The 15765-nt window shown below is 39.8% G+C and overlaps 1 protein-coding gene across 1 annotated transcript; it reads left to right on the top strand.

The window, feature by feature from the left end:
• Positions 1-94: 94 nt before the first annotated feature.
• Positions 95-15029, top strand: otud5b (OTU deubiquitinase 5b). The gene is made up of 9 exons (XM_065241244.2): positions 95-854; positions 1223-1316; positions 2229-2293; positions 2426-2582; positions 2688-2836; positions 13383-13568; positions 13980-14187; positions 14269-14367; positions 14499-15029. Exons 1-9 carry the CDS (start codon positions 315-317, stop codon positions 14618-14620), a joined length of 1620 nt encoding a protein of 539 aa, XP_065097316.1. The 5' UTR covers positions 95-314; the 3' UTR covers positions 14621-15029.
• Positions 15030-15765: the final 736 nt, after the last annotated feature.

Raw genomic sequence — 15765 nt, 5'->3', positions numbered from 1 at the left:
TGCACTAGGTGGCATTGCAGAGCAACATCACGCCATGTACCAACACGAAGAAGCCTTACCACCGGAAATGACGTAAACATCGCATTGTGGTTTGTTGACGTTTGTGTCAAACTCACGGTCGTTGTTCAGAAAGAAAAACTTGGAAACAGAAGGAATAAAGTCGTTTCGAAACGCTCGAGGTGAAATCACAAATACCTCGTATTATGCCAGGACGCGTGTTACTATAGATCTATCGAAACAAACTGCTCGTAAACGAGTGAAAATCCGCTCATCTGTAATTCATAACAACATAAATCAGCGCAACCTGGCCAGCGATGACAATCCTCCCGAAAAAGAAACCGGCCTCGACGGCCGGTGGTGGGGGCGGCGATCATAAAGACGAACCGGACAGACGAAGCGGCTCTGAGCCACACTCGCATCCCCTCACAGTGCGTTCGGGATCGAGACCCAGGGCCTCTCCGCCGCCGTGGTCATACCAGGCCACGCCGCACACTTCCAGAGAAGAGCGGCGGATAGAGTCTGGCGCTCGCCCGCAGCCGTCCTCCCCGCAGCCCGGTGCTGCTGGAGCGCCTGTCGCGCAGTGTGAAGGGAGCACAAACCCTGCTGTGGCCGGAGGTCGTGTTGAGTTACCGTGCGGCACGGGTGGAAACTGCTGCTCTGGACCTGGACTCAGCAAGAGGAGACGGCAGGCGGTTTGCTCCAACGGTTTGACAGGTGGAGGGGGAAGAGGAGGAGGTGGAGGGGGTGGTAGTCCTGTTTCGGACCCTGAGGAGGGAGCTGGAGGCAACAACAGTGAGGATGAGTATGAGAATGCGGCCAGACTTCAACTTGTCGATCCAACCACAGTTGAACAGGTATTATATACTGACTGACAGTACTGCTAATAATTAATAATTTAAAAACATGTTACCATGAAGTTTTATCGATGTATGTCTCTCTGTTGAACTAACTGCATTTGTAAACCATTGCGTTAGCAACGAAAATGTCACTGAATTGAGTCCAAAGGAAACGCACGCACTTATTGTTTACATGAAGTTGCTTTGGATAAAAGCACCTACCAAATGCATAAAAGTAAATATACTGTTTTCTGTGACAGTTTGCAATTGTTTCTCTAAATGACAGTTAGCTTAAAGTGTCCAAATACTTTATTATGGGTCACTTTATTAATAAAGTATATTTATTGTGATGAAATGCTATTTGCTTTTTGTTTCCTGACCTACAGCAAGAAGAATGGTTCGAGAAAACCTTGATGGAAAAGAAAGGCTTCGTAATAAAAAAAATGAAGGAAGATGGTGCATGTCTGTTCAGAGCAGTTGGTAATCTTTTTGCCTTCCCTAATATATCTTATTTAAGGGGACATACCATGAAAATCTGGCTTTTTCCATGTTTAAGTGCTATAATTGGGTCCCCAGTGCTTTTATCAACCTAGAAAATGTGAATAAGACCCAGTAATTAACTTTTGGTAATCCATTCTATGCAAGCATGTGAAAAAATAGGTCATTGAAATTTGGCTCCCCTGGTGATGTCAGTAGGGGATAATATCGCCCCTTAATCTGCACTATCTAACCATGCCACTGCCATTTAGAACAGAAGTCAGCTCATTTGCATGTTAAAAGTCACACACAAAAACAGCAAATTTTTTGCTCACACCTACAGAGTGAAAATTTTAACTTGCTATAATAAATTCTCTATATGATATTTTGAGCTTAAACTTCACATATATACTCTGGGGACACCAAATATTTATTTTAAATCTTAAAGTCTTGTGAAATGTCACCTTGTACATTTATATAAGTTTTACATTTATACTTTAATGCAATGTCAATTAACAAATTTATATGAAAAATGCTTGTGCAGTAGGCTACATTTTCTTTGCAGCACAATGTTACCATGTAGCTTTATTTTTCATGGTTTTGTTTGTCTTATTACAGCCAGGAAATATCAGGTTTTTTTTATTATAACTGTAAAAAATAAAATACAAAAAAATCTAAAATAGATAATGAGCATTTCAATAGTGACAAAATAAGTTAAAACTGTAGCTAGGAATTGCTTTTAGTGTGTGTGAAGTCTCTATTAAATTGTTATTTTTCATTTTTATCTAGTAATCACACATCTGGGAAAGGCATGGACATTCTATTTAAATATTTTATTTAAATTTATTTAAATAAAGTAACAGCTATGTTAATAATTATCTATTAGTTGACACCAGTTTTTGTTTTTTATTAAAGCTGATCAGGTATATGGGGACCAAGATATGCATGATGTGGTACGGAAGCACTGTATGGATTATTTGGTGAGTCAATATTTAACATTACATAGCATAATTACTACTAGCTAAAATGTGACTTTCACCCTGCTGTAGTTATTCACTCATTTGTCTGATGGTTTATTGTTTACATGTTATATCTTTTTCTTTCAATTGCAGATGAAAAATGCTGATTACTTCTCCAGTTATGTCACAGAGGACTTCACCACATACATTAACAGGAAGAGAAAGAACAATTGTCACGGCAACCACATTGAAATGCAGGCAATGGCAGAAATGTACAACCGACCAGTGGAAGTTTACCAAAGTGGCACAGGTCAGTAAGCATTAATGTTTATCAAGTTGGCATCGTTAATGTATTTCGCATAGTAATGGTATGTTTTTTTTTCTTTGCATGACAACTCTTGTGTTTGTTGTACAGAGCCAATTAATACGTTCCATGGCATCCATGAGAACAAAGATGAGCCGATACGTGTCAGTTACCACAGAAACATCCATTATAACTCTGTGGTAAATCCATGCAAGGCCAGTATTGGGGTGGGGCTGGGCCTCCCCTCATTTAAACCAGGGGTAAGTATTCTAAAGGGCCGTTTACGCAGCAACGTTTTCAGTCAAAATGCATTGGCATGTAGCCATCAAGCCAAATATTGAATTCATACAAAGAAATCAGAACATTTAAGTATACAAGTTAAGTCATAATAAATAACTCCTTTTAATCCTCAAAAAAAAGTCTTAATTTTTTGTATTATCGATCTTTGTAGAATGCATATCTGCATGTGCAGGTGCTCAGTATTTCATTATAAAGTAACATCGCCGTCTACTGGCCTGGCATGCATGGTACAGCGTTTTTAGTAAACACAGATATTTTGATAATGTTGTCATGTGTATGTAACACTTATGTCACTGCAATCGTAATAACTATGCTACTGGACCAGTTCTAGGTTCGTTGAGTGGTGTATGTTATATTAGAAAAGACACATGAGACATGAAAACTTATATAAATTAATTAGCAGTTTACTGAACAGGAATAAAAAATGGAATAGGTAAGTTAGTAAGATGAATAGAATAATTAAATAAATATATCAATATAAATGATTCAATAAATATATTGATAAATATTTACCCCACAAAATGTAGATCAATAAATAATCAATAAATATTTACAGTAAAAGATGTGTCAATAAATAATCAATGTAGATCAATAAATAATCAATAAATATTTATAGTAAAAGATGTATGTCAATAAATAATCAAAAAAAATATTTACAGTACGATATGTATAATAAATAATTTTAAATCCTTTATATTTAATCTTTTCTTATTTAAATAAGTTTAAATGGATTTAACTGGTTTAAGTATGGGTTTATTCTGGTTAGTTTTGTTCTTAGACCGGTCTATTAAATTTTAATCAGCTCTTTTAGAACAGTTGCTTTAACTATTTTTAAGCTATTTGTTTCTAGTTTTCTTTTGAGTTAACTCTTCTTTCTTTAAGGGAACAGGTAAGTATTTTAGTGTGCTTATGTTAGTGTGATTGTTTCACTTTACAGGGTCTAACTCTTCTTTTGCAGGTAAGATGTAAGGAATTTAAATGTTTCTTTTTTTTTGTGCAATTGCTACACTTTGGAGTCTCACTTTAACAGAAAAACATAAAAGGAAAAAAACAATACATCAACCAATTTTCATACATTCACCCATTCACAAATTTCTCTATTCAATAAATTTAAATTATTGTGTTGCCATTTCAGAGTCCAATTCGATGTGTTCAAAAGTCAATATCCAATGTGATCAAAAGAATATAGCTCAGTGGTTCACTTTTTTCAGGTCAAACCGTATAAGCGATCAAAGTGTGGTGTTTCAGTTCTTGCAGGTTAGAGATCCTTGGGTTGGCTCGCCATCTGGTATCCAGTTGAAGTATCTGTTCGTTCGTATGCTGTCTCGCAATACGCTGATTATCCAAAAGTCCGATCTGTCGTCGAGCTGTCCACAAACTTTTCCGTGTAGGGGAAAAAAACCTGGCCAAAACCGTCTTCAAAACACTCCTCAAAACCACCGCTAAGATATTATAGGGATGACTCTTGATGAACAAAATATTAGAAGTGTTAAATAAGCTTAATTTTGAAGTTTAGTTTAAGGTGTCTGGATTCCGTGTGTATCTTATCGATTTTCCGTTAGCGTCTGCCGTTTATGTTAAAACAAAACAAAACAAAACAAAACAGCTCGTGCATAACTGTGAAAGTGTCTTAAAGGGGCAGAGTGATATTAAACTAAAGGGATGGTTCAACATCATTAAAAGAATTGAAACCTTTACAAAATCAAAATATTTTAATATATTGTGTTGTTTCTAAATAAGTTATGTATTTATTGCTATTTATTAATTATATTATATATTATTATATATATTATTTATATCACTAATATTATTTATGGTTCTATTTGAACTGTGGGTTACATCCTCCCCTCCTTTCCCGATGCACGTCCCTGTGCATCCTATTAGCAACTACACGGCCATCACCCTATGTGACTGCCAGGAGTTTGGCTCATTTAAAGAGTCTGAGATGACTGCACTCAAACTCTGAAACAATGACTGCACTACTGTGACTAAGGGATTTCCTAAGTGGGGATAAGTAAGTCTCTTTGTGGGTTGTCTGTTTCTACTAGACTTTCTTAGGTGGCTTCCATTCTCTCTGGCATCTTCCTGTAGATTTGCATCAGGTAAGTTATTCTCTCCCAGGTTCATGTCAGATAAGTTATTCTCTCCCGGATTCATCTCAGGTAAGTTATTCTCTACCGGATTCATCTCAGGTAAGTTATTCTCTCCCGGATTCATCTCAGGTAAGTTATTCTCTCCCGGATTCATCTCAGGTAAGTTATTCTCTCCCGGATTCATCTCAGGTAAGTTATTCTCTCCCGGATTCATCTCAGGTAAGTTATTCTCTCCCGGATTCATCTCAGGTAAGTTATTCTCTCCCGGATTCATCTCAGGTAAGTTATTCTCTCCCGGATTCATCTCAGGTAAGTTATTCTCTCCCAGATTCATCTCAGGTAAGTTATTCTCTCCCGGATTCATCTCAGGTAAGGCACTCGGCGGATTCACATGTAGGTAGGTTTCATCTGGTAGACTTGTAACAGTTATCACAGAAGCAGCCTCAGGAAAAGCTTTAGCTACATCTGGAAGGTCTTTCTCAATGGTGGACACTGTGAAATGCCTTGGCTTCCTCGGCTCTGTGTTTCTCATGAAGGACTCTATGGTTGCAGGGGTGTGGTGAACACCAACAGTATCTACCACCGTGGCTTCATGCCCATAAAAGTAGGGGATGTCATTGTCTTCGGAATCAGAGTCTTGACATTCAGATTCATATGACTGTTCACTCTTTGGGCATTGACGAGTCCTTGGACGTCTAGGTCTCTCCTTGTTGACCACTTCAGATTCAACTGGGGTAAGAGGAAGAAATCCACAAGGCAGTAGCAGGTCTCGATGAAGTGTTCGTATGGGACCATCTTTGGTTTCAGGCCTCACAACATAGACTGGGATGTCTCCAGACTGTTTGATGACAACATACACATCAGATTCCCACTTGTTTGCCAACTTCTGCTTGCCTCTGAGGCGAACATTCCTCACCAGGACTCTGTCACCTTCAGTCAGGGTGGAATCAACAACATGCTTGTCAAATCTTGCCTTATTGCGATCAGCAGTCTTTTTTGCATTTTCTGTTGCTACCTTGTAGCTTGCTTCCAGTCGGGACTTCAGGTTGCGGACATACTGTGAGTGAGAGCCTGGCTTGTAGTTGACAGGTAAGCCAAATGCTAAATCTACTGGTAACCTTGGTTGTCTCCCAAACATCAGTTCATAAGGGGTGAAACCAGTGACTTCACTTCTAGTACAGTTGTAGGCATGTACTAAAGGTTTGACATATTCTCGCCAGTGACTCTTCTTCTGGTTCTCTAGAGTGCCTAACATGCTCAAAAGGGTACGGTTGAAGCGTTCAACAGGGTTACCTCTTGGATGGTATGGAGTAGTTCGTATCTTACGGATGCCTGCTAGGTCACACAGCTCCTTGATAGTCCGGGACTCGAAGTCTGGACCTTGATCACTATGGAGTCTTTCTGGGATGCCATAATGGACGATAAAGTGGTCCCAAAGGCATTTGGCAACAGTCTGAGCCTTCTGGTTTGAGGTGGGAATGGCCACTGCGTATTTCGTAAAGTGGTCCGTGATGACCAGGATGTCTTTGGTGCCACTGGAGTCCGGCTCTAGGGTGAGAAAGTCCATGCATACCAGTTCAAGAGGTTGTGTGGCTGTGATGTTCACAAGAGGTGCGGCTTTCTCTGGTGGGACTTTACGCCTTGTGCAGCGGTCACAGGTCTTGATCTTGGTCTCTACCTCAGCTGACATTTTTGGCCAATAGAAACGTTTGCGGACAAGGTCAAGCGTCCGGTCTACACCCATGTGGCCCATGTCATCATGGAGACTCTTCAGAACTATAGGTCTCAGATCTTCAGGTAACACAAGCTGGTAGTGAGTCTGTGCACCCTCTTGTCGCTTACGGAACAAGACGCCATCTAAGATCTCCAGCCTGTTCCACTCTCTGAAGAGGAGGGAGAGCTCAGGGAGTTCTTTTCTGAGAGATGGTGGAGGTTTTTCTCCCAGCTCCAGCTGTCTGAGTACTGCACTGATGCAAGAATCTGCCCTCTGCTTCTCCCGCATCTCAGTGGGTGTTATCATCGGGATGACGTTCACACTGTCTAGCTGGCATTCCTCTTCAAAGCCCTCTGGAATAGCACTTGAATGGTGAGCAAGCGACACAACCAAAGTAGTTCCAGGCAATGTTCCTTCATCATGAACCAAGTGCTTCTCACAGATGGCCTTGATGGTGCTTTCATCCATTTCTGTTGACAGGTGTCTTTTTGTGAACTGCTGTATCCTCTCCATCTCTTTACGGGACGATGAGTCATCAGGTAGCCTACCATGTGGACGTCTGGACAGCCCGTCTGCGTCCTGATTCTGCTTCCCAGCCCTGTACTGCAGCTGGAAATCGAAGGTTGACAGATCAGCTAACCACCTGTAGCTTGTGGCATCAAGCTTGGCAGAGGTAAGTATGTAGGTCAATGGGTTGCTATCAGTGACAGCAAGAAATGGGCGTCCGTAGAGGTAGTCTTGGAATTTTTCTGTAATTGCCCACTTAAGGGCAAGAAATTCCAACTTGTGGGCAGGGTACCTGCTTTCACATCTTGACAGACCACGGCTTGCATAGGCGATGACTCTCTTCTGTCCTTGTTGCTCCTGGTAGAGTGCTGCACCAAGACCTGAAGTGCTGGCATCTGTATGCAGGATGTAGGGCAACTTGGGGTCAGCAAACCCGAGGACAGGGGCAGTGGTTAGCTTCTCGATGAGAGTGTCAAAAGCTGTTTGGCAAGTGGGGGTCCATCTGTCACCGAAGAGGTCTTTTGGATTGTAGTACTTCTCACTGTTCACCGTGGTCTTAAAGCCTTTTCTCAGTGGGGGATATCCAGCAGTGAGGGCATTGAGAGGCTTCACAATCTTTGAATAGTCCTTAACGAACCTACGGTAGTAACCGCAGAATCCCAAGAATGCTCTCAGTTCTTTCAGTTTAGTTGGTCTTGGCCAGGTTTTTAAAGCTGTTATTTTCTCTGGGTCTGTTTCAATTCCCTTCTCAGACACAATGTGTCCTAAGTACTTTACGGAGGTCTGGAAGAATTTGCATTTCTCGGGCGATAACTTCAGGCCGAACTCTTTCAACTGGTTGAGCACCCGCATTAGTCTTTCCTCATGCTCTTGTAGTGTTGAGGAGAAGATAATCAAGTCATCCAGGAAGACGAGAGCCTGCTTCATGTTCAGCCCTCCTATGCAGCGTTCCATGAGCCTCTGGAATGTGCTTGGGGCATTTGTTATCCCCTGAGGCATCCGGTTGAATTCATAGAATCCAAGTGGACAAACAAATGCAGTTTTCTGCTTATCTTGTTCCTCCATTTCGATCTGGTAAAATCCAGATTTTAGATCGAGCACTGAGAACCACTTTGATCCAGTCAATGCTGAAAAGGACTCCTCTAGATTGGGTAAGGCATATGAATCTTTGATTGTCTGCAAGTTCAGCTTTCTATAGTCCACGCAGAGTCTGACGTCGCCATTCTTCTTCTTGACGACCACAATTGGCGAGGAGAAGGGTGATTCAGATTCGCGGATGACTTCTGCATGAAGGAGTTGCTGGATGTGGTTTCGTACAGCCTCGATGTCCTGTGGGTGTATAGGCCTTGCTCTGTGCTTAAAAGGTGTCTCGTCACTAAGCTTTATGTGATGTTTGATCTTGTCAGTACGGCCAAAGTCAAGGTCGTGCTGCGCGAACACCTCAGGCATGGAGTTCAACTTTTCAGATATTCTGTCTTTCCACTTGTTACATATTGGAGAGTTACTGAAGTTAAATTCTATTTTTTTCTTGGGGATCAGGTCTGTTGAGTGTTTGGAACCAAGAGTTTGAAGAGACTGAGCACTCTTGATGGCATGTATCTCTGCTATCACAGCCTTAGGGGGTAGAGTTATGTCATGATCTGATTCATTCTTCAAAATGACTGGTAAGCAGTGGGGCTGCTTAGATGGCAGGTTTGCTAGCCCGTCAGTTACCAGTATGCCACCTGGTAACGAAACTGCTGTTGGTGACTCTACTATCACCCACTGACTGCAGTTAGTTGTTCTGCAGCTCACCGATCCTTCAAAGACTCTTGTCTGACCGGCAGCAATGGTCTCAGCGTCTTTGCTGTGTAGTCTCACTTTCCCCATGCTTGAATCAAAAGTATGTCTTTGTCTGGCTCCTAGAGTTTTTAATACTGCTCTGTAGCCATATGGCAATGACTGGTAGTTCTGAGGAGTGACATCTGCATACTGCTCATAAAGAACATCTAAAGCATTGGTTCCTACTAGTACTGATGAAAGAGTTGAGCGCATATCAGGTACAATCAACGCTAGTGTAGGAACGTCAATGTCCACTCCAAAGGTGCTCCTAGGGAAGCTGATGGTGACTTCGATGTAGCCAAGGTAAGGTACCTCCTGACCATTTGCTCCCTCCACTTCAAGCAGGTCACTTAATGAGTGGATGGGAAGATGAGACAGGGTTTCTTGATAGAAGGAGTTTGGGATTGTCGTGACTTGAGAGCCTGTGTCTAATAGGCAGCTGCATACTTTGCCACATATGGTCACTTGTGCAGTGCACCGTGCTCCGATCAGTCCCTTGGGCAGGGTTGCTGACTGTCTCTTGGTGGTAGAGTTAGAGAACATGTTGGAAACACGTCGTTTCTGTTTGGGACACTTTGTCTGTCTCCCAGTTCCTGTTTGTCCCTCTGCAGGAACTGGCTCTAAAAAATTTTAGGCTCTGAAGCGCTGTTTACAACATCCCATGCTTGCTGCTTTTTCTTCAACAGCTTTCCTTTTGAGGCTACCAGAGAGGGATTTGGTTCACCATCACATTGTGGCTTGATGTGTCCATCCTCTCCGCACCTGAAGCAGTACCAAGGTTTTGGTCTCCTGCTGCTGTTGGTCTTTTCATCTTGGCTGTGAGATGTGGGAGTTTGAACTCCCATAAAACCTGGTGTGGGCACCTTCAGTTTGGGAGCTGGCTTAGCTTGGTTCTTTCTGTGACTTTTCTGCGTGACACGTGTGAGCTGGGTTTGTAAATCTGCTATTTGCCTTTTCAGATCTTGGATCTCTGGTGAAGGAGAAGGTAAATGCGATGTACTGCATTCTTCATCATACTGCACACAAATGCCTTGGTAATGGGATGACACCTTGGGTTTTGAGGAACTGAGATGGTGCTTCATCCGAGATGCTTTGGAAGCTCGCCTGTCTTCTGCTGTGCGGAGTAACAGCAGCAGTTCTGCAAAGGTAGGTGGATTTTGCTTTTTCTGCTCCAGTTGCAGCTCAGATATCAAGGTGTTGTCCCAACAACCTCTGACAAATTGTCTCACAAGCTGCCTGTCAAACTCACTTGCAGAGACACCCCCCCTCCTGAGGGTGGCATTCAACATCACCTGCAGCCGTTGGAGGTAAGTTGAGGGTTTCTCACCACTGTCTTGCATTGTATTGAGATACTTTGCAAATAAGTCGTCTCCATCTTCAACGATGCTAAATGCAGAGTCCAGGATATCCAGATATACACTTGGAGGTGTTTCGGGTGTCAGGTGCTTCACAATGTCAATGGCAGGTGACAAGAGGCTTTCAAGGAGCTTCCGTGATTTGTGCAGGTCTGATTGGCAAGTGTCTTTGAGAAGAAGTCCCACATTAGAGCGCCAGGTCTCATAATCTGCCTCATTGCTGGGTCTAGGGAGACGCCCAGAAAAGGGTCGAAGTCTTAGGGCTGTGTTTACATGCATAGCAGAGTCTTCATTTCGCACAATGTGTTCAACGATTACTTTCTGAATTTCTGGTGGATTCACGTCACAGAGTTTCAGAACAGATGGTGTGTCTTTGGCTGGTGCTGGAGGTGGCGTCCAGTCGCCGCCTGGCTGGACATGCCGCTCTGGAAATGTGTTGTGAGGGCCAACCTGTGTGGCTCTTTGTGGAAGATGTTGCTCAGGTGATTTCAATTCCATGCTGTCACTTTGAGTTTCGGGATTCTCAAGGTCAACAGCATTGCTGATGATGGAGAGTTCTTCTTTAAGGAGAGTTGCAAGGTCCTTGCCAGTCTGCTTCGCTATCTCCTTCAGCTCAGAGAGGTAGGTCTGTGTGGCTGTTTTGCTAGCTACAGGTGTGTAGACACTAGCTAGGGTTCTAATACAGTAACTGTAGTTAGCTGGGGAACTAGTGTCAAGTGTGTAGGGCAATAAAGATGCAAGTGCCTGTACAGCTGTACCATATCTATATTCTATAATGACTTGCTTGTCTGAGTGTGCTGTGTGTGTGGAGTCTATTGGGATTATTCTTTCGATGGAACCATATTGCTTAAGAAAGTCAAAAAGTTCTTCATCTGTTTCTGTATCGGTAATGCCACTAACGATAACAGCATTAGGGACTTTTACATTGTTATGCTGGACTGCTTCCATGTCTCGTTAAGGTTAGACTCTAGTTTTAACTCTATTTTATTTGGATTAATACCACTCCTGGCTGCTGGCTCGCCAAATTTTATGTAACACTTATGTCACTGCAATCGTAATAACTATGCTACTGGACCAGTTCTAGGTTCGTTGAGTGGTGTATGTTATATTAGAAAAGACACATGAGACATGAAAACTTATATAAATTAATTAGCAGTTTACTGAACAGGAATAAAAAATGGAATAGGTAAGTTAGTAAGATGAATAGAATAATTAAATAAATATATCAATATAAATGATTCAATAAATATATTGATAAATATTTACCCCACAAAATGTAGATCAATAAATAATCAATAAATATTTACAGTAAAAGATGTGTCAATAAATAATCAATGTAGATCAATAAATAATCAATAAATATTTATAGTAAAAGATGTATGTCAATAAATAATCAAAAAAAATATTTACAGTACGATATGTATAATAAATAATTTTAAATCCTTTATATTTAATCTTTTCTTATTTAAATAAGTTTAAATGGATTTAACTGGTTTAAGTATGGGTTTATTCTGGTTAGTTTTGTTCTTAGACCGGTCTATTAAATTTTAATCAGCTCTTTTAGAACAGTTGCTTTAACTATTTTTAAGCTATTTGTTTCTAGTTTTCTTTTGAGTTAACTCTTCTTTCTTTAAGGGAACAGGTAAGTATTTTAGTGTGCTTATGTTAGTGTGATTGTTTCACTTTACAGGGTCTAACTCTTCTTTTGCAGGTAAGATGTAAGGAATTTAAATGTTTCTTTTTTTTTGTGCAATTGCTACACTTTGGAGTCTCACTTTAACAGAAAAACATAAAAGGAAAAAAACAATACATCAACCAATTTTCATACATTCACCCATTCACAAATTTCTCTATTCAATAAATTTAAATTATTGTGTTGCCATTTCAGAGTCCAATTCGATGTGTTCAAAAGTCAATATCCAATGTGATCAAAAGAATATAGCTCAGTGGTTCACTTTTTTCAGGTCAAACCGTATAAGCGATCAAAGTGTGGTGTTTCAGTTCTTGCAGGTTAGAGATCCTTGGGTTGGCTCGCCATCTGGTATCCAGTTGAAGTATCTGTTCGTTCGTATGCTGTCTCGCAATACGCTGATTATCCAAAAGTCCGATCTGTCGTCGAGCTGTCCACAAACTTTTCCGTGTAGGGGAAAAAAACCTGGCCAAAACCGTCTTCAAAACACTCCTCAAAACCACCGCTAAGATATTATAGGGATGACTCTTGATGAACAAAATATTAGAAGTGTTAAATAAGCTTAATTTTGAAGTTTAGTTTAAGGTGTCTGGATTCCGTGTGTATCTTATCGATTTTCCGTTAGCGTCTGCCGTTTATGTTAAAACAAAACAAAACAAAACAAAACAGCTCGTGCATAACTGTGAAAGTGTCTTAAAGGGGCAGAGTGATATTAAACTAAAGGGATGGTTCAACATCATTAAAAGAATTGAAACCTTTACAAAATCAAAATATTTTAATATATTGTGTTGTTTCTAAATAAGTTATGTATTTATTGCTATTTATTAATTATATTATATATTATTATATATATTATTTATATCACTAATATTATTTATGGTTCTATTTGAACTGTGGGTTACATGTACGTTAATTTTTTTATTTTCAAAAACGCGAAGGAAAAACTTTTCACTTTTTTACTACATTATTGTTGTTGTGTAAGCATAGAATTTTTGGTATCTTAGGAGCTCTTCTTGGGCCGATCACACCAAACGCGTTTATACGAGTTGCAGGCACCTTTTTAAATGATTTTCTATGGCCAGTGAGTGTTATGCGCACTGTTTATGCGCGCCAAATGCCTTGCGTTTTTGCCGCACCACATGTTTTTAAAGGAGCGCTCAGAGCGCATGATGTCATTCACATGTTTTCAAGCCGCGTCGCACTATTTTTAAGTAACCAAAAAAAAAGGGATGCGCGGTGCGTTTCCAAGCGTTTAAAACACGTTTGGTGTGATTGGCTCCTTTAGTGTTCAATAATAATCAATCTGTTATTCTGTCTCTTATATAGTACGCTGACCAATCTCTCATGAAAAATGCCATTAAGACCTCTGAAGAGTCTTGGATTGAACAGCAGATGCTGGAAGACAAGAAGAGAGCAACAGATTGGGAAGCCACAAATGAGGCCATTGAAGAGCAAGTGGCTCGTGAGTCCTACCTGCAATGGCTTCATGATCAAGAAAAACTAGAAAGACAGGTGCAGTATATATTTATGTAATGATTAGTAGAGGTAACACTATGAGTCTAATCCACAAGCACCCAGCGTTAGAGAAAGTAATCCATCAAAACAAAGTATAATCTGTTTGTTGAATGCTCTGATTCTGTTGTCTGCATGAATGCACTAGAAGTCCCAGTTAGTATTTTTTTGCTTTTTTTGTAGTACTTAGACATGTTTGTTTATGTATTATCAATTGCTAACGGATTTGTTGCTGTTAATCCGGATGATAGTGAACAAAATATATCTAACATTCCAGTGAATTTGTTTTGATCATATTATTGACTTTTAAACTCTATTTGAAGTTGTTTTTCACCAAATTATCTGTGAATATTTATATACACACTTCAGTAAACTAACAATAACTCTTATTTTTTTGGTTTGCTTTTAAAGCCTCGTAAGGCTAGTGCCACCTGCAGCTCTGCCACAGCAGCCACATCCAGTGGCTATGAGGACTGGGGATGTCGTTCCCCACATCAGCGGAGCTTCGCCTCCTCTCCAGAGCATCCAGGTCCAGCTCACCCTGAACCCCCTGCCAAACCCCCGTCCCCAGCAGGTGCCTCGCTGGTTCTTCCTAAACCTCCATCACCATGTGCCCCAGGTCTGTATTTCTGTCTGTAAATGTTATTAGAGCTTAATACACACTCATTTACTCATTGTTAATCCTTGCCTTTTTCTCAAGGTCCTAGTCATCAGTCTTCTGGCAACTCTTCCGTGGTGTCTCTTTACCCAACCCTGGGTTACAGGACTATTATGCAAGATGTGTCACCTACTGCCTTTGGTAGTGCATCAATTGGTTTCAGTAGCTTATTTTTTGTACAACCAAATGTATACGTATGTATTGATTGATTTATAATAAATCTCTACATGATCAAGCTTCTTTACTTAAATGTTGCCTGGTTTATTTTTAAGGTTTAACAGATTGGGAAGATGATGACATTCTGGCCTCCGTACTGGCTGCTTCACAACAAGAATACCTCGAAAGCTTGAAAAAGAACACAATGCACAGAGAATCGTCTCCAGACTGCAGTTGATGTATTAGACGACAGCTTGCAGCAGAAACCACAGAGCAGTGCTCTGTACTAAGCTGCATTTCTTTATTTTTCCTCACTGTTCTTTATAAATGTCACTGTATTCTGATCTTTCTGATGTTTGTTTGTTTTTGCTAACCCATTTTCCTTCATTTCATTAAACTATATGGACCTAGTTAGGTGCACGTTTAAGTAAACATGGTAAAATCAATATTAAAACTATTTTCAACTGTTTACTATAAACAGTCACTTACTTTGTTTGGACATAAGGAATATTAACATGTATAAGCAGATGATGTTTTGAAAGATTGTAATGTGTCTTTATTTTTCAATGATGACCAGTGCACCACAGCAAGCTGAAGGTCTTTGGCTATTTAAGAATGACATGTAAACAATAAACAATTTGTTTATAGTTTGTTTTGATTATATAGCAGAAAACAAAATGATTATTTTATTAAAATCATAAGTCATAAAAATGCTGTTGTGGCATTTTAGACAATAAACTGTTACATGAATTGTAGACCAGGTAGTATAAACAACATTTTCAATAAGAGAAGATAAAAAATTAAATTATCTACAAAAAAATCAACCTAAATAATGTAAAAAACATTCTGTGAAAATATAACCTTGATATCGTAATACTGATTGAGTAAGGGTACTTTAAACGTACTTAAATGCTTCTTTTAATAACTTTTTTGGTTTTCACAGGCAGGGTCACAATTTTATATAATATGTTTCAAATCAGTGACACAATATCACAATTATTTACAACAATAATACATTTATCCAGAGGCAGACACTACTTGAGAATTTTAAGTAAATCATCTTTGCTTCATCAGAGTGTTTGTCTTGGGAAAAAATTACTTACTAAAAAAAATTAACTACATTCTAGCATAGAATCATACTGTGTATTCCTTTTATATTGCATATTAAAGTTGATTTAATACCTAATTACATAAAATTGTGTGCTTGTACTTTTCTTGACTAAAAGTACAAAGTACTTTTTACTTAAGTAAAAGTAAAAAAATACTAGATGTTTAATGTACTTAAATATTAAATATAAACCAAAAATTTGAAATTATGAAATGTAGTGGAGTAAAAATTATGATAATATGCTTCGGAATGGATGTTTTCCAAAGAGAAACACT

The sequence above is a fragment of the Paramisgurnus dabryanus genome, chromosome 14 (genome assembly GCF_030506205.2).
Source record: "Paramisgurnus dabryanus chromosome 14, PD_genome_1.1, whole genome shotgun sequence".
Lineage (NCBI taxonomy): Eukaryota > Metazoa > Chordata > Actinopteri > Cypriniformes > Cobitidae > Paramisgurnus > Paramisgurnus dabryanus.
This window is presented reverse-complemented; position numbering and strand designations above follow the sequence as displayed.